Genomic DNA, 23,700 nt, shown 5'->3' on the forward strand with positions numbered 1-23,700 from the left:
GGCTAGGTGGATTGGCCATGCTAAATTGCCTGTAGTGTTCGGGGGTGTGTGAGTTTTAGGGGGATGGGTCTGGGTGGGATGCTCCATAGGGTGGTGTGGACTTGTTGGGCCAAAGGGCCTGTTTCTACACTGTAGGGAATCGAATCGAATCTAATCTAATCAAAATCATCAAGTATGAATCGAGAAAACAGCTTGCATGAAGCTTGCCATTTAATGCAGCTGCGTAGACAATTTCCTGGATGGACTCCGAAGCATACAGCATATCAAATAAATAGTAACTCCATTAAACTCTAATACAGCCCTACAGCAGCATTAGGAAAAAATGACAGGAAAGACCAAATCCAATACTTGGTGCCAGCTGTTGACTGCAAGAAAAATCACTTTAAAAGTTCCATTTACACAAAGCAGTATCAGTTACACTTAGGAAAACTGTTCATCTCAGATTTTGGCTGCAAAATAAGTTATGTGGGGAATTGACAAACTGGCAAATTTGGCATATTCCACCAGTAAATAAACAAATGTCTAGTCATGAATGATAATTAATTTAAAACACAGTCATAATTGGTGAAGGATTAAGACATTTCGGTTTTTAATATAGTTGAAATATGAGATGGAAGGACATTCTGCTAAGAATGAACTGCTGGAAGTCACAAGACAGGTCAAACCGCAAATCTACGTACCATTAACTCTCAATGGCATTGCTATTGTTGCAAGAAAGTAATTATTCAATTTGATGGGGTTTTGAAACAAGCTAATTGATTACCCCTTTATTGCGAACATTTATTATTTATCTCACAGCAATCCCCCTGTCCCAGGCACCAAGCTCAGGGCCTGGCCAGGCACATTTATGGATTTCCTTTTTCACAATTATCTACTTGAAATGCCACAACTCCTAACACTTCTGTCCTTGGCTGACTGTAGCGTTCCAGCGCAGCTCATGCAGGCTGGTGGAACAGCACCTCATTTTCTCGTTAAGCACTCTGCAGCCCACAGAAGTCAATGTTGAGTTCAACGACTTGAGAGCATTAATACCATCCTCAACTGCGATTACATTCACTCTCCACCAAGGTGTGGTTTGCATGCGTTTGCTCTCAGTAAAGCCAATCTATTTTCTACTATTCAGACCAACCATTAGCATCTATTATGTGTCGATATCACTCCCCCACCAAAGCAACTCCCTTTACCTTTTGTTTTGAGCAGCCTCACAATCAGTTCCACTTGCTCCTTCTCTCCTTTTGTCAACAAAATAAAACACAGCATTTTCCTTCATCCTTCAATTTAAAAGAGTCAGTATCGGACTCAAAATATTAATGCTGTTTCTCTCTACATGGATGCTATCAGACCCACCAAGTTTCTACAGCAATTCTGATGTTCGGCAGTCGTGATACTTTGCTTTTATATATTGTAGATAGGTGACTATGGTGGAAGCTGTGTTTGCTACATCAGCTGGATCTTTCAGTGAGATGAGTAGGAATTGGCAGGGCTAGTTACAGCAAATGTCAGGTTATAGAAGGAGCCACTACTTACTAAAAAATCACTTTTCTTTCGAAAGAGAAAACAATCACAAAGAAGTATTATCCTCAAAACCATCCATTTCTGGCTATTATCATTTTACATCTTTGTCCAGCATCTATGAGAAGAGCAACAGTTCATAAACCAAACAAAAAGCAAACATCTCCTGATTGGTCAGTGCAGCAAAGTGACTGCTATTGCTCCTTACTGCTCCTGTTGTAATTCACAGCCTGAAAGTAGCACGGTAAACACTAATATTCTGCTCTTTTCTAAAATTACAAGCATGGAAATGATCTGCAGGCAGGGCGTATTTCTTCTGGGTTTTTGAAGCATCAAGTCAAAATTTACAAGCAGATGCAACAGCAGTGCAAATCTTTTCTAAAAGCACTAAACAGAGAAAAATCATGTACACTCAACCTCAGACTATTTGACTAAAACTTTGTCCATGACACTTAACATTTTAAGCTGTCAAAGTCGCAAATATTTCAGAGTTACGAGGACAAAAACTGTTCCCACCAAACCCACCATCCAAAGGTAGGTTTGCAACAGGAGGATTCTGGCTTCAGAAGCAAACAGTGCGAAATACAATAAGTTTGGATTTTTGACTAAAAAAAGGTTGGTTCAACTTAAACATAAGGCAAACAAAAAAATCATTTTTGGCCAAATGTCAAGGTTAACTGTTACACAAAAGCAACGATTACTCAAGAAAATACAGTATTAGAATTGTTCAGTTTTACAAATAACAAACACTACTTGAAGTATTGAGTAGAATTTAAAAACACAGACTCCTAATGCATAACTTCACATTAAAGGGCACAATTTTTAAATTTGTCCACATAAGCCATAGTTTTTCCGTTCTATGCTTGGACCAAAAACATTAATTCTGATTTATCTTCACAGATGCTGCTGGCCCTGCAAAGCTTTTCTAGCACTGTTATTGTTTTTTCCATTTCAATTTCCTATATATTATTTTTAATTGACACCAAAACACACAAACACACTGATCTTCAACTGTGACTATGGTTTCCTTTCAGATAAGTTCTGAAGTGAGTATTAATTCATAATATACACAATATAGATATACAAACACATATAAATGTGATGAAGGGTCTAGGCCCGAAACGTCAGCTTTTGTGCTCCTGAGATGCTGCTTGGCCTGCTGTGTTCATCCAGCCTCACATTTTGTTATCTTGGAATTCTCCAGCATCTGCAGTTCCCATTATCTCTAAATGTAATCACATAGTTGCATGTAGAATGCTTGTTTATTTTTAAACAGCAGACAATTTGAGAGCCATATGTAATGCTTCTATGCAGCACAGTTTCTGAACTGTCTTAGAACATAGAACATAGAACAGTACAGCACAGAACAGGCCCTTCAGCCCACAATGTTGTGCCGACCATTGAACCTCATGTATGCACCCTCAAATTTCTGTGACCATATACATGTCCAGCAGTCTCTTAAATGACCTTGCTTCCACAACTGCTGCTGGCAACGCATTCCATGCTCTCACAACTCTCTGCGTAAAGAACCTGCCTCTGACATCCCCTCTATACTTTCCACCAACCAGCTTAAAACTATGACCGCTCGTGCTAGCCATTTCTGCCCTGGGAAATAGTCTCTGGCTATCAACTCTATCTATGCCTCTCATTATCTTGTATACCTCAATTAGGTCCCCTCTCCTCCTCCTTTTCTCCAATGAAAAGAGACCGAGCTCAGTCAACCTCTCTTCATAAGATAAGCCCTGCAGTCCAGGCAGCATCCTGGTAAACCTCCTCTGAACCCTCTCCAAAGCATCCACATCTTTCCTATAATAGGGCGCCCAGAACTGGACGCAGTATTCCAAGTGCGGTCTAACCAAAGTTTTATAGAGCTGCAACAAGATCTCACGACTCTTAAACTCAATCCCCCTGTTAATGAAAGCCAAAACACCATATGCTTTCTTAACAACCCTATCCACTTGGGTGGCCATTTTAAGGGATCTATTCTTGTCACCTCAAATTCACCACCCTTCTATTGATGCTTTGGCTGTAACCTGCTCTTATTACTCACACTGCTATCTGATCAATGACCTTTATTTGCATTTGCCCTGAGGGCTCCCTGCTTCCACAACTGCTGGTTATTTAGCACGATGCCTGCTGTCTCTGTATGCTATTCCATTTACAACCTCTGCTTGAAATTTCTGCTACTTTATTGATCGTTTTGTTTCTTGCCCTACACGTTGTTCCAGGGCCCGCATTCTCTAAGCCTTGGTTGTATTCCTTTACCTCCTCTACTTCTCTGCATTTACCCGGCTACTGCCTTGGCATTATCACTGCCAACTTGACTGTGTATCATCTTATGGTTTTCAATTTTCTTTTTAGTGTGCTTTTTTTAAAAAAAAATGCCTCAGGGAGGTTTGATTCAATTTAATGAAGGCTGGAGGTAGAGACCATAGGAATGTGATCCAATGAAATATGCTACTGGGAGGTTAAAGCCCTTTCATAAATTTCTTCTCTTCACAATCTAGATTGCTAATTATAGCAGAATAAAATATTACATATATCATGTACAGTAACATTAGATACCTTATGTATGGCAACATTAGATACATGTTGAATTTCAGACTGTTTGTTACAAATCATCTGGTTATGTTTAATGTTTAAAAAGAGTGCTTTACACCATTGGATTTCACATCGAACCATCCACCCTCGTATTCTCAAGCAAATAATTTTGTCTGTAGTGTGCTCTTTCCTACTCTTTGGAGGCACCTTTATAGCTCATTATTCAGGAAGCTCTTCTTTGTACCACTTTTCTTATATATATATATATATATATATATAGGAGAGAGAATGGAGTTCCAGAAAGTGGATCTTGACCCTTCAAAGTTTTAACACAAAAACCAGAAAAGAAATTATGCAATACCAGCAGAATAATCAGGCTACAGTTTCATAGTAATTAGACAAAAATAGACCACTCAGTCACTGCAATGGATTTGTAATTTAACCCAAATGGACTTGCAAATTCATACAGGAGGCATATAACTCAAAAGCCATATAATGATTTTGTAAATAACCACTGGTTCCATTAGTGATCCCTGTTCAGCATCCGTGAAAATGAGATTCCATTTGAACATAATTTTCTATTGTGCGAATATCATTGAGCTACAGGATCCGTATCAAAACCAAATGCTCTTAAACCACTCGGTGAACATACATGATCCCTGTTGGCAGGTTTGTTTCATTAGTACAGAGATTAATATTTTCCCAAAAGTGCTGCCAAATGCCAGTTGAAACCTATACTCACACTGCAGCATTCATCTATTACCAGACACTATCCTGCAAAGAACTGAATAGTCCAGGTTTTCAAATGTGCTTACACAAAATTAATCAAGCGCCCATCAAAGTTTATAGCCTGGTTTAAAACAGACTACACCTGAAATTTCTAGGCCAGGAGCAAAAAAAGGCAGCTTTTGATTTACTCACTTGCAGGCTAGGGCTTACTGTCCATCCCTAGTTACCCTGGAGGGGGTGATGGTGAGTTGCCTTCTAGAAACGCTGCAGCATTAACGAGGCAGGCAGGCTAGAATTTGGTGTGGAGTCATGTTCCGTCCATTTTTTTAATCCCATGCTGCCAAATTCTGTCACACCATCAATCGGACACTCACAATCCACACTGTTTAAATGGACAGGTGCTGAACAGCTTTAGAGGTCCTCACCACAGGCAGGGCAAGTCCCTAATAGTATCTGATGCCACAAGGCACACCAAACATTAGTCTACTGCTGGCCATGCAACTCAGGTAGAGTGCTGACTGCACCAAGGAAAGCCTGATAGAAGAGAGCTCCAAGCTTAAACAGACCAATATTCAGTTGAAATTTCTCTCATTGACCAGGAAGAGAAGCAGAGCTCTTCCTGGCCCCAATATTAAACAATAGGGTCTAAGCTTTTTCCCCCATTTACAAACAGGCCATGGTGTCTGCAGAGAGTCACTTCGCTGTACCTACCCTCTACTGTGTGAATCTAGATTGCTGAATCAACAAGGATGTTCTAAAGAGTCACTGCACCTAATACATTAACTCTCCTGTCTCTCTACCAATGCTCTGCATTTTATATGTTACAGCTTTTTCTGTATTGGGGTGGCATGGTGGTTCAGCACTTAGCACTGTTGCCTCGCAGCACCAGGGACCTGAGTTTAATCCCAATCTCAGGCGATCATATGTGTGGAGCTTACATCTTCTTTCTCCCTGTGTCTACATGGGTTTCCTCTGTGTGCTCTGGTTTCCTCTCACATTACAGAGATGCATAGGTTAGATGGCTTGGCCATGCTAAATTGCTCTGTAGTGTCCTGAGGTTGCAAATTGGTGGGTTAGCCATGGGAAGTGGCAGGGTTACAGAGACAGGGTGGGGGGCGGGGGGTGGGTGCTGGATGCTGTTCAGATAGTCAGTGCAGACTCAATGAGCATAATGGCATCCATCTGCACTGTAGGGATTCTACAACCTGAGTTTCTCCAGCAATTTACCTCTTTTTCAGATTTCTAGCATCAGCAATTCATACATTTTTGCATTTTTTAAATCAAGGTGTTCTGACCTAATTACGCAGAGTTTAAAACAGCTATTAAAAATGTGCTGCAGTTCTTTTCAGTGAGCACTTTAGCTCAGAGCAAAACATGTACTCCTGAGAAAAAATACACCATTACTTTATAACAAAGTGCTCATAAACTACTGTACCTGAGCTAAAATAAAATCCAATGAGTGGGGAGGTACAAGTGCCAGGATTCACCTACACAGACCCTGCCGGTTTGCAAACTCAGAGGAAGTTCCCTTCATTTCCCTGAGGGCCAAGAATGTGACAAGTCCTTGCACAGGAAGTCTCCATCTCTGGCCCAGGGCACTTTTATGAGACGGGCCAAACATACGGAACAATAATTTGGTGCTGATCTAAATTCCCACTCACAACCCACCCACCAGAGTTACAGCAGAAGTGAAGGTTCAACCTTCAACCTGATACCTTTGGAAAAACCGTTTTGGGATCTCTCAGCCCCTAAAATCCAAGCAAGCAGGAAATTCCATTTGACAGAACTACACATTGGTAACGCAACAAGTCTCACGCCATCTCACTGCCTGAGGGTTTGTAGATTCTTAACATGACAATCTGATAATACTCTGCTGCAATGAAGCCAAACCTGAATGCTTGCAAGCAACTGAACAGAATATAAGCCAGCCCTGTTTACAGTTGCTGTAAATAGCTGGAGTTATTTATCAAGTGCTTTACCTCGACTTTCAGCAGCTTTCCTCAGTGCAGCCAACACAGATGGCTTCAGATTTTCAGCGAGAAATCTCCTCTCCAATCCTGGGAAAAGAGACCTATTGAAAAAAAATCAAAGCTTAGATTGTCATACACCCTTGTAACCAACATGCTCCAACATCAACGCTGTGTTTCACAGGCAAAGGGGCCATACACCTCATTGAAACACTGAAAAGTTTTGTCACTCAGTTGTTAAGAATAAAGTTCAAATAACTGATAACAATCCACTGCGGGATCCAAGGACAACCAACAGCCACTTCTGCTTATGAGTGGTGTTATGAAACATTAACAGCTCTCAGAAGATAATGTAACTGAAAATACAAGCATTGCTAACATTCACAAGAAGGTTGTTCTTCAGTATTCAAAGAAATTAAAATTAAATTCTTGAAGCAGTACAAATAATTACAATGGAAGAGGGAACAGAGAAAAAGAGACAGATGAATGATTGACATGGGCCTGAGTTGCTGTAAAAATTGCATTTAAATGTTCGGCTTCTGCTAAAATTCAACAGCATATTCAAATGAAGTTTATTTAATTTGACACACGTATGAAATTTTCAGTGACTCCCGTTGTTACAGTTCACTTGAGAGTTTTGTTTAATGAGTAAGTGGTTTAAGGGGCTGGATGGGTTACTGGAGGCGGGGGGTTAAGAGGTGAAGATAACAGCAGACTTTGCGCTGGTCTGAAGAACTGGGCTGATGGCCATGAGAAATGAGGCAGGACTTTTAACCGGACTGCTCTGGCATTGGCTCACTTCAGTCAAAACATGGGTGACTCCAGGCCACTCCACTTTCCAAGACATGAACCTGGACACCTAAATACCTCTGCACTTCAACAACACTGATCCTTCTTCTGTTTAGACTAATATTGCTGTGTTTCTTTTTCATTACCACACATTTACATTTAGTTCATTTATCAGTTTTATAGCTTTCTTTCTCTGTTAGGTTTCTAATGGATCACTGTTCTCCATTTTGACAATTTGGTATTTTGACACCATGCCTTTTAGTTTAAAGTTATGTTACAAACTCTACTGGCCGCGAAACAAATTCTTGTGGTTGTTACTAACTACAAATGGTGCGAATTCCATATCACTTAACATTCTCTAGTAAAACCTTTTATTTTAGGAAGTATTAAATCAGTGTAAACATATCCATCCATCCATTATTGTGTTATGTATTTTACTCCCTTGAAGGATCTTTTAAGATAAACCCTGGATACTTTCAACTGTTTTCTTTTCACCTAGGTGTGTGATGATCTCATCCTCAAGATGCTAAAATGTTCACCAGTGGCTAACATTACTCAGATTAGATTTGCCACACTGGTTGCCTAAAAAAATACAAGCCACAGCGGCCAGCCTACTCACTCATAACACATTCATCAGAAATGTGTTATAATTACTAAGGCTTAGACAATTTATTACCTTAAGATTTCAGGCTGAATGTCATCTAGCCTTATTGTCTCAACTTCCTTTAGTCTAATTAATGCAGCAAATCAAAATATACATTGTTGGATTGTAACTCACTGTTATCCATTTCAGATTTACCTCCTTCCCTCTAATATCATCTTTGATAAAGACTAATACAGTTCTTAGCATCAAGAGTTATTTGGGCAGAGGCAGGCCACTCAGACCATCACGTCCATACTAGCTCTCTGTAGAGTAATCTCATTCATTCCATTATCACACTCTATTCCAGCAGACTCGCATGTTTATTTCCCTCCACTTCCTTTCCAATTTGCTTTTGAAATCAGTGACCTACCTCACTCCCAGAACTTACATAGAGAGCAAGTTCCAAGTCATTACCACAGACATTAAGCCATTGGAAGGTAAAGCGCTTTTAAAGAATCTTTTATCAGAATCAGATATCAGAATCCGTACAGTGTGGAAACAGGCCCTTCGGCCCAACAAGTCCACACCAAACCTCAAAGCATCCCACCCAGACCCACCTTACTCTAACGCACCAAATCGACATATCCCTGAACAATACAGGCAATTTAGTACAGCCAATCCACCTAACCTGCACACCTTTGGACTGTTGGAGGAGGGAATGTGGGCTTCACTAGCCTTGAGAAGGAGATGGTGGTCACCTCCTTGAACTGTAGCAGTCTGTGTGGGGTAGATGCACCCACAAAGCTATTAGGGAGGGAGTTCCCAGATTTTGGTCCTGCAATAGTGAGAGAACGACAATATATTTCAAAGTCTGGATGGAATGTCGCTACAAAAGGAATTTTCCGTTGGTGGCATTCTCACGTGGTTTGGAATGGATTTGTGGAATTAGTCACAGGTTCAGAAGATGTTGTTAATACTTTGTCACACACTTTCAGATGATCCATATAGATAACATTCACTGTCTTTCTTTAATCAAACTCCTTGATGTCTTTCACGAGATGTGATTATTGGTGAGTATTGTGAATTGCCCTTGAGAGTAGTTAACAGTCGACCACGTTGTTGTGGATCTGAAGTCACATATAGGCTAAGCTAGTTAAGGACAGCAGATGGGTTTTCCCCTGACATCTGACAATAGTTTCATGGTCATCTCTTAATCCCAGATTTTTACTGAATCCAAGTTCCACCATTTGCCATGATAGGATTTGAACCAAGGCCCCAGATCATTACCTAGGTCTCTAGATTAACAGTCTGGGATAACACTAGGCCAAAGGATATGAGTAAGCATTTGGATTTTTGAATCAGAGTATCAGGGCACCATTACCTATGCCAGACATTACTAAACTAACTTTCAATTCCAATTTTTTGTTCATTAATTAATTGAAGTCAAAATCCCTGAGCTGCCATGGTGGAATTTAAACCCATGCCCACACGGCATTAGCCTAGATCTCTTGACTACTCATCCAGTGATATTACCACTGCACTCCCCATCTGTCTTCTATAAATGCTGGCCCTTCTCAATTAATTCAGACCTTTCCAAGTACCCCATATTGCCCCCAAATCCCTCAACTAATGCGAATAAAGCCTTCATCTCTGACAGTAAACTGAGCAGTGTGCAATTAGTGGGAATGTCTTCATGCCCTTTCTTCAAGAAATAGGTCATATTTACTCCTTTTTATTCCGCTGGTATCTCCCCATTCACTTTGAAGTTTGAGTTACATGTAGACAGGGGTGGAGGGGGGCGTTAAAAAGACATTTAGCATGTTTGCGTTCAGACCTTTGAGTATAGGAGTTGGGATGTCATGCTGAGGTTGTACAGGATGTTAGTGAGGCCTCTTCTGGAGTACTGTGCCCAGTTCCAGTCACCCTGTTATAGGAAGGCTATTATTAAATTGGAGAGGTTGCAGAAAATATTTACCAGCATGTTGCTGGGAATGTAGGGTCTGAGTTATAGGGAAAGCTGGATAGGCTGGATTTTTTTCCACCAGAGCATAGGAAATTGCAAGGTGGTCTTACAGAGGTTCATAAAATCCTGAGGGGTGGAAATAAGATGAATGGCAGGTGTCTTTTCCATAGGGTGGGGGAATTCAAGGCTTGGAGGCATATTTTTAAGGTGAGAAGAGAAACCCATAAAAAAGACAGGAGGGACGAATTTTTTCATACAGAGAGTGGATCGTGTGTGGAATGGTCTTCCAAAGGAAGTGGTGGATGCAGGTAGTTACAGTGTTTAAAAGACATTTGGATAAGTACATGAATAAGAAATGTCTGGAGGTATATGGGCCAAGCGCAGGCAGGTGGGACTAGTTTAGTTCAGGACTACGGTCGGCATGGAGTGGTTGGACAAAAGTTCTGTTTCCATGCTGTATGTTTCTATGACTCTATAATTAGAGATTAGAAGATTATTCCAAGATCTTAAACTATCTCCACATCCACATATCACAGCAACCTGGGATTCGGGCCATCCATTTTGGACAGCTTATGAATTTTAAGCACAGCCAGTCTTTCAAGTATTGATTAAATTACTCTGCATTTTTTCTGATCATCAACGGCAAATTCACAATCATTTACTAACAGTAGTTTTACCTATCTTTTAACAATTGAGTTTTCAGTGCTTTTAGCACATTTGTGTTTTATTTGTTCATGGGATGTGAACATTGCTGGCTGGGCCACCATCCATTACCCAACTGCAACTATCCTGGAGTGGTAAGTTGTCTTCTGGAACCTTGACTGTCTCTGAGATGTGGAGAAAGCCACAATACTGTCAGGCAGGCTATACCAAGATTTTGACCAAGTATTGGGCTAGCAATATAGGTTCACTTGGGAAGGTGGCGACATGGTGGTAATTCTGAGGCCCAGGGCCCAAAATTCTGGAGACATGTGTTCGAACCCCTGCCATTTAATTAGTAAATATGGATTTTTGTTTTAAAACTAGTCTCAGTAATGTCGAGTGTGAAACCATTATAATTTGATGTTAAAACACATCTGACTCATTGATGTCCTAAAGGGAAGGAAATAGGCAATCCTACCCCGTCTGGTAGATATGTGCCTCCAGGTCCACCTTAATGTGGTTGATTCTTAACTACCCTGTAGGCTGGTCTGCTAGGCTACTCAGGCATAAGCAACAAATACTGGTCTTGCCAGGAATGCACAGATCCCATGGATGAATTAATAAGAACAAATAATCAAAGATGACATTTGCCAAACTTCCTTAGCCATTTTCTTCTTGTTAGCTCTTCAAAAAAAACTAACTACACGTCTCTGAATCTCATCCAACTCCATCCCACCAGTTTAAATCTCAACTATGTTGTTAAACAATAAGCCCACCAATACTTTGTCATTATAACATGGAACAACTTGCTGAAATGTACCTGGGATGATCATCCGTGGTAATATAAACGGCATCCTTATCTGCTGTGGATGAATCAAAAGATATGAAATTCCCATTCTGTAGTGGAAGGAGCTCGAGTCCGATCAATTCTCCAAAGTTGTGGTCAGTTAGCACATACTCCAGAAGCTGGAGCTTTTCCTCCGCACTGCCTCGGTGTCTGAATTTCCGAATCACCTGCCGTACCAGAGCAGGACTGACTCTCTTTAGGTTCTTTGCATCCGAACTGAAGGCCTGAACAGCATTAAAGACATTTTCAGGCACTCGGGCTATCTGTATTCCTGCTTTACTAAGGAAATTGAGAACAGTTTCTGTACACGCCTTGCTGTTGTCCATTTCAAAGAAATAAACCAAGTCAACTTTCACCCAGCGATTACTCATTGAATAGATGACTGGATGTTCAATCAGTTCCTTAAAAAGAGGCTCTAAAATTGGCTTCCAGTGCACTCGGATCTTGCTGACATCAGGCCATACTTTGTGAATGGCCTCAGGAGTTAATGCAGAATCGTGATCTTTATCAGCTTGCATTCGCTTGATGGCTTCTAGAACCAGGGTGGCATAAGTTTTTGGAACTACATTATTAATGAGGAGCTCATTCCATAGCGCAGCTGGGTCTCTCCACTGGTCCACTTCCCGCCACTTAATACTTCTTCTGTTATCTGTTAATCCAAAGAAGCCACTGATGTGCACTGGCAGGCCAGTCTTGCTTTCTTCACCGGGGGGTAAAGGAAGGAAGCAGAAAGCTCGTCCTATGAACTGAGGTACAGCTCCTTTCACCTCCTCATTACACAGCAGAGGCATGGCAATGGCAATATTAGGAATGTACTTCAAATCTTCAGCCAAACAGTCCAGTTCATTGCACATCCCTCTACCTCCCACACTGTTGCAAACAAGCCAAGACATTTCATCTACATTTTTTGAAGCTACATCTTCAGTCACAATGTTTACGTAGTATATCACACATGTTATATTGTTGTTTGGAATATTATTGCAGTAGCGATCTGCAGCAGTCCTTAGGATTTTTAAGGAGTTTGACCTCTCATGTTTCAGCTCTTTACCCTCGGATACAGTCACGCGGAAGAGGATTCTCTCCGTGCCACTGGATTCCCTGATGTACAAAGTTACGCTCTGCACATTTTTCAGGAAAAGTAGAAGGGAACTCGCATCAGCTTTGAAGGACTCAAACAACTCAAGAACTTTATCTTTATTGTACACATTGTTGCTGATGTAGGATGGTTTCTTACGGAGAGGGAACCTGAATATGGTACCTGGAAAAAAGCCATCTTTAAAGGTCTCTTTGGTGCTATCAAAGATTCCAACATATGGTGCAAACTGGTCTGGGTGCTCATTAATCCCCTCGCGATCACTTGTTAGATTCCAACTCTGCCCGGATTCATGGGATCCAAAGAGCGATTGATGAGGATCCAGTATTCCAATTTGCATTCCACTAAATATGCAGGGTGCATCTGTGCAACAAGAAATAATACAATTTAATATATTATGGGAAATCAATACATGACGGTATATTTATGTACATTGCGTATTGCAACAATCACTAACGTAGATATACAAAATCAAAATAGCACAGAAGCTGAAAATAAAAAATAATAGAAAAATCTAATATCTGAGTTAAAAATAAAAATTGACTTCAAATGACTGGCTCTCTCGATTGGTGCTGCCTGATCTATTATTGGAATGTTCTGTTTATATTACAGGACTACCATACTTTCTCTACAAGAATACAATTTCTCTGACAACAGCACAATTTCAACTCCCATGTGCAAAGAAGAATATTACTGAGCAACCTCGTCCCCCTCATTACTACCATGGAGAGCTGAGAAAATAGTTTCACATTGCTGGGGGGAAATGTGCTCTCATTTTGCTTCCTAAAGTGTCAGGCTAGCAAGAAAACCCCTCTGTGCTGTCTTGTTCAAAGCTTGGTGTTAAAATAGTACAACAGGCTCCGATCGTGTCAGCAGAACAAAAGCAACAGATTTAAAAAGGGATGTTCGGCTTGAATCAGGTCAGATGAAATTCAAAATTTGGCACCAAGGACATGGAAACACTCTCCCTGCAATTTTGCTGTCTACCCCTCCCCCTCAGGTTTCTTTTGTCCCCAGAATCCCTCCCCACTTCCCTTGCAGCATCTCATCACAACATTCCCCTAGTTTTCTGGCAACCTCCGTCATTCCATGCATAAACATGTGCCTTTAGAGTCACCACCAAAAATAACACTGTACAACCACTGCTCCCAGATTTTATGAAGCCTCAATGTCACGGGCCTGTACGGGAAAGTCACAATTAGAAAGCTTTACCATAAATCTAGCCATGTCTTCTCAGCATCTTTTGATCATTTTCCTAATTCCCATCATGATGCTGCATCTGGGTGCGACCTGGAGGCCAACATTTTGAGATGTATTTGGATGTAAAACAGATAAACTTGGCCTCCTGGGACTGAGAAGTCCCCTGCGCCATTACCCCTGAAACATCAGACTGTTTCTCTGAGCCCTAACTTGATTTTTGGCTCTGGTTCCTTTTAAAATAGAGTGAATTTTTGCAAGTTGATGCAACAATAGAAAGGAACTCCCAACAAGTGATACCAGCAAAGCTAAATACAGAGCATCATTTAAGGCAACAACTTCTATTTATATAGCGCCTTTAACATGACGAAACCAAGTGCTTCGGAGGAACATTATCAAGCAGGGTATGCCACAAAGTCACATAAAGAGCCATTACTGGGTGAGACGATAAAAAGTTTGGTCAAGAAGAAAGGTTTTAGTGAGTGTCTGAACAGAGGTAGGGAGGTTTAGGAATGGAATTGCAGAGCTTAGGGCCGAGGCAAATGAAGGTGCAACCAGCAATGATGTATGAAGTACATTGGTCATAGAACATAGAACATAGAACAGTACAGCACAGAACAGGCCCTTCAGCCCACAATGTTGTGCCGACCATTGATCTTCATGTATGCACCCTCAAATTTCTGTGACCATATACATGTCCAGCAGTCTCTTAAATGACCCCCAATGACCTTGCTTCCACAACTGCTGCTGGCAACGCATTCCATGCTCTCACAACTCTCTGCGTAAAGAACCCGCCTCTGACATCCCCTCTATACTTTCCACCAACCAGCTTAAAACTATGACCCCTCGTGCTAGCCATTTCTGCCCTGGGAAATAGTCTCTGGCTATCAACTCTATCTATGCCTCTCATTATCTTGTATACCTCAATTAGGTCCCCTCTCCTCCTCCTTTTCTCCAATGAAAAGAGACCGAGCTCAGTCAACCTCTCTTCATAAGATAAGCCCTCCAGTCCAGGCAGCATCCTGGTAAACCTCCTCTGAACCCTCTCCAAAGCATCCACATCTTTCCTATAATACGGCGCCCAGAACTGTTCAAATGTTCAAAAAAAGTCAGGATTGGATGAAGGCTGGTCACAGAAATTTGAGGGTGCATACATGAGGATCAATGGTCGGCACAACATTGTGGGCTGAAGGGCCTGTTGTGTGCTGTACTGTTCTATGTTCTATGTTCTATGTTCTAACAGTAGAGTTATCAGGCTGGAAAAAATTAGCATCAGAGGGGTGGGCGAGGTCATGAAGGTACATGGGGATTTATAAACAAAGATGCAATTTTAAAACTAAGACGTTCCTTGGCTGGGCAGGTCAGTCGCCCCTGCATATGCTCAGAGAGAGGGGGAAAACAGATAGAGGCTGCCTCAGGGTAGAAGCAATCTCTCAGCGCTTTTAAACTGTTGAAAATAAAAATAGTCACGGCTGTCAATTCGTTGTTGCGAAGGGGGTCTGTGCCTGCAGCTGTAGCCATCTATCTGCACCTTCAGGGAACGGGAGATCACTTCAATTATTCTTGAGGGATGGAAAATTCCAGTCAGCATGAGAGTCAGGCCTTAATAGGTCCTTTAACTGCTCCAGTTGGCTACCTGCAGTGTGCAGATGGGTAGCCACTGTGCCTCCAAATGAGTCTCCTTGAAAATGCCACAGAGACAGGAAGTTGCAGGCACACAGCCTGCTGCTCTCCATGATGACTTTCACCCAGTCGCTTTAGGTCTTCTTCTGTAGCCATTCAAAATCCAGTCCAATCTGCTGCTCTCCTGTGCACTGCTCACAGCTATTTTATAACGATAGAAATGTTACACCATTGTCCTGGTGAGGTGTTTAATTTGGCCTGCCTCTTTAGTGCCCCAGAATCTAGATGCTATAAATAGGCACCTCCCTAGATCTACAAGCTTGAACCAAAGAACGAGACTGAATAGAGGGAGGCCATTCGGTTCATCATGTATATGCCACCTCTTTGTAGCAGCTTCATGAATAGTACCACTTCTCTGCTCTTTCACCACAGCTCTGAAATTTTCTGTTTTCATTTTTATCCACTTGCCTTTTGAAATAAATTATTGAGTCCGCCTTCTCCATACTTAGACATCTGACGAGACATTTTTTCCCCTCCATATTGCCTTTGATTCTTTTTGCCAAATGCCATACATCTGTCTGTTGGGGTGGAACTAACCAGCTTGTGCCTGGAAATTGTCAGCTCCATGATCAAAGAGACCATCACTAAATAACTGCTTTCCTTTCTCTTCTAAACATTTTAATACACTGAGGTGATAGCAAAGACAAGCTAAAAACAACACAAAACAAAATGAAAGAAAATGCTGCACTAATCCTAAATTAACCTTGCACCAAGGAGCTGTAAACTGAATATTTCTAGTACTATTCGAAACACTACAAAATTCACTTGCCTGTTACATGATAGACAGAATTGAAACCGATTCCAAATCGCCCAACTTTCAGGGGGTCATCTCTTTTCCGACTTCTTGCTATTTCCTGAATTCCATGCCAGTCCTCAGGAGTGAATACTGCATTGTTGTACGAGTACAAGGCTGGACCTGAAGAAATAATCAAAGTTTTTATTTAATCAAAATCTATCCAGGCACTTCAGCATCTTTGGAGTGAAGAACTGTGCATATTCATCACAAAAGTATATTTCTGCCTGCATCTTACAAACTGAATATATTTGCTTTGGCAACAGAATGCACTAACTTAAGCTTTCATTGCTTCCGGGACTATCTGATCATCTATCTTGAGCAAGGTTGTGGTCAGCAATGAAGGAATGGTGCTTGCTACCTGGGCTCAAAGAAAACTATCCCACCATGAGCTCTAATGTGGATACCACCTTTCTCATTGTTAATCTCATTCTGGTGCCAGCTGTAGGGGATCTCTGGTAAGCAAGAACACTAGAGAGACAAAGCAGGGCAGGTGGGTAAATACTCAAGGAGCTCAATACCATCCAAGACAAAGCAGCCCAGTTCACTGGCGTCACAGCCACTAACATTCAGAAGTGTTAACAGTGAACTCACCATTAGAGTTAGTATGAGTGGAGGAAGGGGGTCATTGTGCCTACAATCAGCCATCTGACAGCAATCCATGCAACAATTTTAGTGATTATCGATAAATCTAACCACACTGATAAAGACCTAAAATAATATTAAAGGATTGCATTCTGCAATACTCACTATTCTCCCAAAGACATACAGACAAGATCCAATGCAAGATGTCTCTGTCGTAATTTGAATTCATTGGTGTTATTCAGGAGATGTCTTACCTTGGTATTCCTTTAGTAACTCTGACCAGAGTGAGCTTGTTCCATATTCTGTCTCATCATATAAAAACTTGACCTCAGTAGCTCCAGCATCTTCAGCATTCTGTATCAGCTCCTACAAACAATGAATTAAATGATGGGTTATTGTTGTGGGCTTCCCAGCTGCTGTACATCTCCATAATAACTCTAGGATCCTCAGAAGAATACAGGACTTCCAGCAACATCAGTCATTTTGTTGAAGCTAATTGTATTCATTATGCCAAAGTCAGCATTATAAAACAAAGAAAACTGATCTGCGTAAAGAAAGGTTTCTCAGGGGCAGGAATGGTTGCTGGATGTTCCAGGGTTTAGAGCATTTAAAAAGAATAGGGAGGGGGGAAAAAGAGGAGGGGGTGTAGCACTACTAATCAGAGAGGGTATCACAGCTACAGAAGCTTCCATTGTCGAGGAAGATCTGCCTACCGAGTCAGTATGGGTGGAAATTAGGAACAGCAAGGGAGTAGTCACCTCGTTAGGGATTTACTACAGGCCCCCCAATAGCAGCAGGGAGATTGAAGAAAGCATAGGTCGGCAGATTTTGGAAAAGTGTGGACGTAGTAGGGTTGTTGTAAGGATGACTTTAGCTTTCCCAATATTGATTGGAACCTCCTTCGAGCAGAAGATTTGAATGGAGCTGTTTTTGTAAGGTGTGTTCAGGAGGGTTTCCTAACTCAGTATGTTGACAGGCCAACGAGGGGAGAGGCCATTCTAGACTTGGTGCTCGGAAACAAGCCGGGGCAGGTATCAGATCTTGTGGTGGGAGAGCATTTTGGTGATAGTGACCATAACTGCCTCACATTCTACATCGCTATGGAGAAGGAGAGGATTAGGCAAAATGGGAGGATATTTAAATGGGGAATAGGAAATTATGACGCGATTAGACATGAGTTAGGAAGCATGGACAGGGAGCAATTGTTCCATGGTAAAGGCACTATAGACATGTGGAGACTGTTTAAAGAACAGTTGTCGCGAGTGATGAATAAATATGTCCCTCTGAAACAGGCAAGAAGGAGTAAGATAAAGGAACCTTGGATGACGAGAGCGGTGGAGCTTCTCGTCAAAAGGAAGAAGGTAGCTTACATAAGGTGGAGGAAGCTAGGGTCAAGCTCAGCTCTAGAGGATTACAGGCTGGCGAGGAAGGAGCTCAAAAATGGTCTGAGGAGAGCCAGGAGGGGGCACGAGAAAGGCTTGGCAGAACGGATTAGGGAGAACACAAAGGCATTTTACACTTATGTAGGGAATAAGAGAATGGTCAAAGAAAGAGTAGGGCCGATCAGGGATAGCATAGGGAACTTGTGTGTGCAGTCTGAGGAGGTAGGGGAAGCCCTAAATGAGTTTTTTGCTTCTGTCTTTACGAAAGAAACCAACTTTGTTGTGAATGAAACCTTTGAAGAGCAGGTGTGCATGCTGGAATGGATAGAGATAGAGGAAGCTGATGTGCTGAAAATTTTGTCAAACATTAAGATTGACAAGTCGCCAGGCCCGGACCAGATTTGTCCTCGGCTGCTTTGGGAAACGAGAAATGCAACTGCTTCGCCACTTGCGAAGATCTTTGCATCCTCGCTGTCCACTGGAGTCGTACCTGAGGACTGCAGAGAGGCAAATGTAATTCCTCTCTTCAAGAAAGGAAATAGGGAAATCCCTGGCAATTACAGACCAGTAAGTCTCACGTCTGTCGTCTGCAAGGTGTTAGAAAGGATTCTGAGGGATAGGATTTATGACCATCTGGAAGAGCATGGTTTGATTAAATGCAGTCAACACGGCTTTGAGAGGGGCAGGTCATGCCTCACAAACGTTATCGCGTTCTTTGAGGATGTGACTAGAAAAGTTGATGAGGGTCGAGGTGTGGATGTGGTGTAAGTGGACTTCAGCAAGGCATTTGATAAGGTTCCCCATGGTAGGCTCATTCAGAAGGTCAGGAGGAATGGGATACAGGGGAACGTAGCTGTCTGGATACAGAATTGGCTGGCCAACAGAAGACAGCGAGTGGTAGTAGAAGGAAAATATTCTGCCTGGAAGTCAGTGGTGAGTGGGGTTCCACAGGGGTCTGTCCTTGGGCCTCTACTGTTTGTAATTTTTAATAATGACTTGGATGAGGGGATTGAAGGATGAGTCAGCAAGTTTGCAGACGACACAAAGGTTGGAGGTGTCGTTGACAGTATAGAGGGCTGTTGTAGGCTGCAGCGGGACATTGACAGGATGCAGAGATGGGCTGAGAGGTGGCAGATGGAGTTCAACCTGGATAAATGCGAGGTGATGCATTTTGGAAGGTCGAATTTGAAAGCTGAGTACAGGATTAAGGATAGGATTCTTGGCAGTGTGGAGGAACAGAGGGATCTTGGTGTGCAGATACATAGATCCCTTAAAATTGCCACCCAAGTGGACAGGGTTGTTAAGAAAGCATGTGGTGTTTTGGCTTTCATTAGCAGGGGGATTGAGTTTAAGTGTCGTGAGATCTTGTTGCAGCTCTATAAAACTTTGGTTAGACCGCACTTGGAATACTGCGTCCAGTTCTGGTCGCCCTATTATAGGAAGGATGTGGATGCTTTGGAAAGGGTTCAGAGGAGGTTTACCAGGATGCTGCCTGGACTGGAGGGCTTGTCTCATGAAGAGAGGTTGACTGAGCTCGGACTTTTTTCATTGGAGAAAAGGAGGAGGAGAGGGGACCTAATTGAGGTATACAAGATAATGAGAGGCATAGATAGAGTTGATAGCCAGAGACTATTTCCCAGGGCAGAAATGGCTAACACGAGGGGTCATAGTTTTAAGCTGGTTGGAGGAAAGTATAGAGGGGATGTCAGAGGCGGGTTCTTTACACAGAGAGTTGTGAGAGCATGGAATGCGTTGCCAGCAGCAGTTTGGAAGCAAGGTCATTGGGGTCATTTAAGAGACTGCTGGACATGCATATGGTCACAGAAATTTGAGGGTGCATACATGAGGATCAATGGTCGGCACAACATCGTGGGCTGAAGGGCCTGTTCTGTGCTGTACTGTTCTATGTTCTAATATAGGGGCAAAAGGAGAAGAGGAGGAGGAGGGAGAGGACACAGAAGGCAAAAGAACCTGAATTCATGCAGAAAGATAGTTAAACAGTGGAAACCAGAAAATAACAGAAACAAAAAAAGGCATTGCAAGAGAGTGAGAAAATGTTGGAAACATTACTGCATAATCCAGTTTTCAACCAAAACACTGACATACTTTTTCTGATGGTGATATGTCATGCATTTTCAGCATTTTCTATATTTATTCCACTGGACACAGTTAAGTATGTAAGTTTTCATCGAACAAAAGTCTGTTTACAGACTAGATGTCAGCTACAAGTCCCTTCTGAAATTGACTGTGAAATTAATAAACTAGGTCAAGTGCACAAACATGAGAACTTGTGCTTCAGGCTGATATTAAAGTAAGTTTACTAATCATAACCAAACAAAGATGCTGACAGTAGTCAGCGCTGCATTGATTCTTTGTTGTCCGCAAATGACTCATTTGTCAATTATAGACTTAATGCAATTGATTCTTATGCATCTTGCACAGATTATCTACCAAAGTTACTGAAGCAGGGTTTGAAATTTTCAGAGCATGAGAGACAGCTTTGTAACAATTTTACAATCAAAAATACCTAACTAATCCAGGACTCAATTCTGAAGATGTGATAAAAAAAAAGGGTAGGAATGGAACTGATTCCACTCTAATCACTATTTTAACACAAATTTATATACTCTCTTAATTCCTTACTTTAATGTAAAGCAAAGTTTGCATTCATCCCAACAGTTTTCTCCTGGTTCTCTCATCCATTTCCTAATCTTCTCAAAAATATTTTTAAAATTAAGTTGAAGTTTTCTGCTTAGTCTTCTTTCCTATCCTTGTACTGGGACAGCGGGTTGTTCAGTTTCTTATTGACCCTTACATTCTTGTCGCTATCCTTTCAACCTTTTCCATTGTTTCATTCAGTACACTGTCCACAGGTATTTGCAATGTCACAGAAACGAAATACTGAATATCCATTTACATCACAGTTCGATTAAATCTGTGGTGCTAGCTGGTAGTTGCACAAACTTATAGCAGAGTATTCTTCAATATATTGAAGCACTTACACTTGGCGGTCAAGTGGCATAGGTTTAATTTCATCCATGGGCTGGGTCTCTCACAAAGACAAATGTGCAATTATTTTGGCTTCACTGTTTTGAGTATTTAATCTCTCTATCTTCAAGATTCAACCAATTGGGGCCCCAGAGAGGTAAAATAGTGAAGGACCTAACACTGTTTTCAATTGGACTAAGCAAGTAATAAAGATGCTCACTTTAAGAATCTGTCCTCCCTCTGGATACCTCCTCAGAATATCCTTAAGGAAATCTACGAGTGGTGGTGTCGTTTGTCCAAATTTGCCTATAAAAACAAACACAGCATTCAGTACACAATTCCATAAAGAGGGTTTGTTAGAGTTTTAAACCATTTTAGAATTTTAAACTATGAATATTCATTTTGAAAGAAGGTTTCGAGTAATAATATGAAGCTTTATGGTTAGCCAAGTGGCGACAAGAGGGAAATTTCAATTCTCTCCAACCGTTAGGGAAAGCAATGAAAGTAGACCAATTCTGAAAGTATCAAGGGGAAGAACTCGTAAAACTTTTATTATAACTATACAAGCATTTCAGTACATGAGTGAGAAGGTTTGCTGACGTAATGCTTCTGCAATGGATCTCCACACTGCATCCAAGTTGCAGATCCATAATATTAAATTTACCAAGGTTATTCTGTTACAGCTCTGATTTCCTTGTATTAGTGTGATGTTTGTGTAATTATCTTTACTTATACTAATGAGGATTAGATGTTGTAAATCAATTGATTACCTCCTCCCTTAAGTCCTCTTCCTTGTAAAGTCAAGTTAATATCACAGGTTCCAGTCTGCAACAAGTTCTCAATACGTGCTGAGTCATACAACTAAACAGAGAGAACAGAATAGATGGCACATTATTCAACATTTGAACTAATACATTAAAATTAAGAGGCAAATTAAATGCTTTTGTGAAATTGATAACGACTATTACATCAAATGTGCTGGCAGGTACAACTGCAGTAATAGCTTACATTCACATAAATAGGAAGTGCTTTATAAATGATACTTAATCACTCAAGACTATATTCTTCCTCAAAGGAAATAAACATTAATATTATTTACACAATTACTAGTTCTACAACTTCAACTAGAATAGCACCTCCTGGCAATGTGAACAGTATTCCATCAAAAAATAAGCAGTGAAATTAAACGTCCACAAAAGATTGAACCTAAATCAAAAAGGATAGATCAAGAATACTTTCTCAATGGTACAGGGTTAAGTACAGTGGTTGCCCAAGGAAACTCGGTGCTTCACATGCATAGATCTTTAATAAGTCTTGAATAGGTGCAGAAAATAATCAAGAAAGCTAATCAAATGATGGTCTTTATATCCAGAGGACTGGAGTATAAGAACCCATAAGTTATACCGCAGTTCAATAAAATTTTAGTTAGACCCCACTTGGGAATACTATGAGCAGATCTGCGCACCGCATCTTAAGAAGGATGTATTAGCCTTGGACAGACTACATTGTAGGTTAACAAGAATGATAACCAGCCTTCAGGAGTCAAGTTATGAGGAGAAATTACACAAATTAAGCTTGTTTTCTCTAGAATTTAGAAGGTTATTCGGTGATCTGATGAAAGTCACAAAGATATTAACAGGTAAAAAAAGAGCAGGCAGAATCAGGCAGGAGGATGAGAACATAGAACTACGGATGAGAACATAGAACTATGGTACATAGTTTTGAGAATTAGGGCCAGACTGTTCGGGAGAGATGTTAGGGTGCACTTTTACACAGAAAAGGTGTCAGATTTTTGGAACTCTCTTCCATAAATGGCAGTGGATGCTGGATCAATTGTTAACTTTAAATCTGAGACAGATAATATTTTTGTTGAACAGACAAAGGCAAGTATATTGAGTTAGGGCAGAGTTCGGCCATGATCTCACTGAATGGCAGATCAGGCTTAAGGGCCTGAAATGCTGACTCCTGTTCCTTTGCTCTTACAATGATTTTAGTTTGCAAATACTGACAGGCAACAGAGCAAGAAACAAAGATCTACCAAGAAACTAAGAACTCAGCTGTCAGCAAGATGGAATCAAAATCCTTACTGAAATTGCCTAAAGGCTGGGATTTAAACTAACGCACGGTTTGGATGTTGAGTCTGTTCAAGAATGCTACAGTCGTATTGAATTTGAACATTATTGTACACATTTGGAGAAGCATCTGTCCACGTCATTTTAGGCTAATTAAAAGTCTAGATGCAAATTCTTCACGGAGTCACTATTACCATGGATAAGAGAAATTAAGCAAATGTTATGATCTAAGCTGATGTTAATACTGGCCAAGTCAAATCCTAGAGTAAAATCTGGCTTAACTTTGTGCTTTCTTAACTATGGAGGCCAGTCACTGAGCATGTTCATGTTAAGT

General features: G+C 41.1%; 1 protein-coding gene across 3 annotated transcripts in view; it reads right to left on the minus strand.

Annotated features, from left to right (window-relative positions):
* sacs (sacsin molecular chaperone) overlaps positions 1-23,700 on the minus strand; it is a 127,333-nt gene that overhangs the window by 44,617 nt on the left and 59,016 nt on the right. For all 3 annotated transcript variants that reach the window (XM_059646673.1, XM_059646674.1, XM_059646672.1), the window contains exons 4-9: positions 22,065-22,155; positions 21,515-21,600; positions 17,179-17,290; positions 16,316-16,462; positions 11,547-13,029; positions 6,762-6,853 (exon numbers count right to left, since the gene is read on the minus strand). In XM_059646673.1, the coding sequence (XP_059502656.1) occupies positions 6,762-6,853; positions 11,547-13,029; positions 16,316-16,462; positions 17,179-17,290; positions 21,515-21,600; positions 22,065-22,155 (2,011 nt within the window). The remainder of the gene's footprint in view (positions 1-6,761; positions 6,854-11,546; positions 13,030-16,315; positions 16,463-17,178; positions 17,291-21,514; positions 21,601-22,064; positions 22,156-23,700) is intronic.

This window comes from Stegostoma tigrinum, chromosome 6 (genome assembly GCF_030684315.1).
Source record: "Stegostoma tigrinum isolate sSteTig4 chromosome 6, sSteTig4.hap1, whole genome shotgun sequence".
In the NCBI taxonomy this organism is placed as follows: domain Eukaryota; kingdom Metazoa; phylum Chordata; class Chondrichthyes; order Orectolobiformes; family Stegostomatidae; genus Stegostoma; species Stegostoma tigrinum.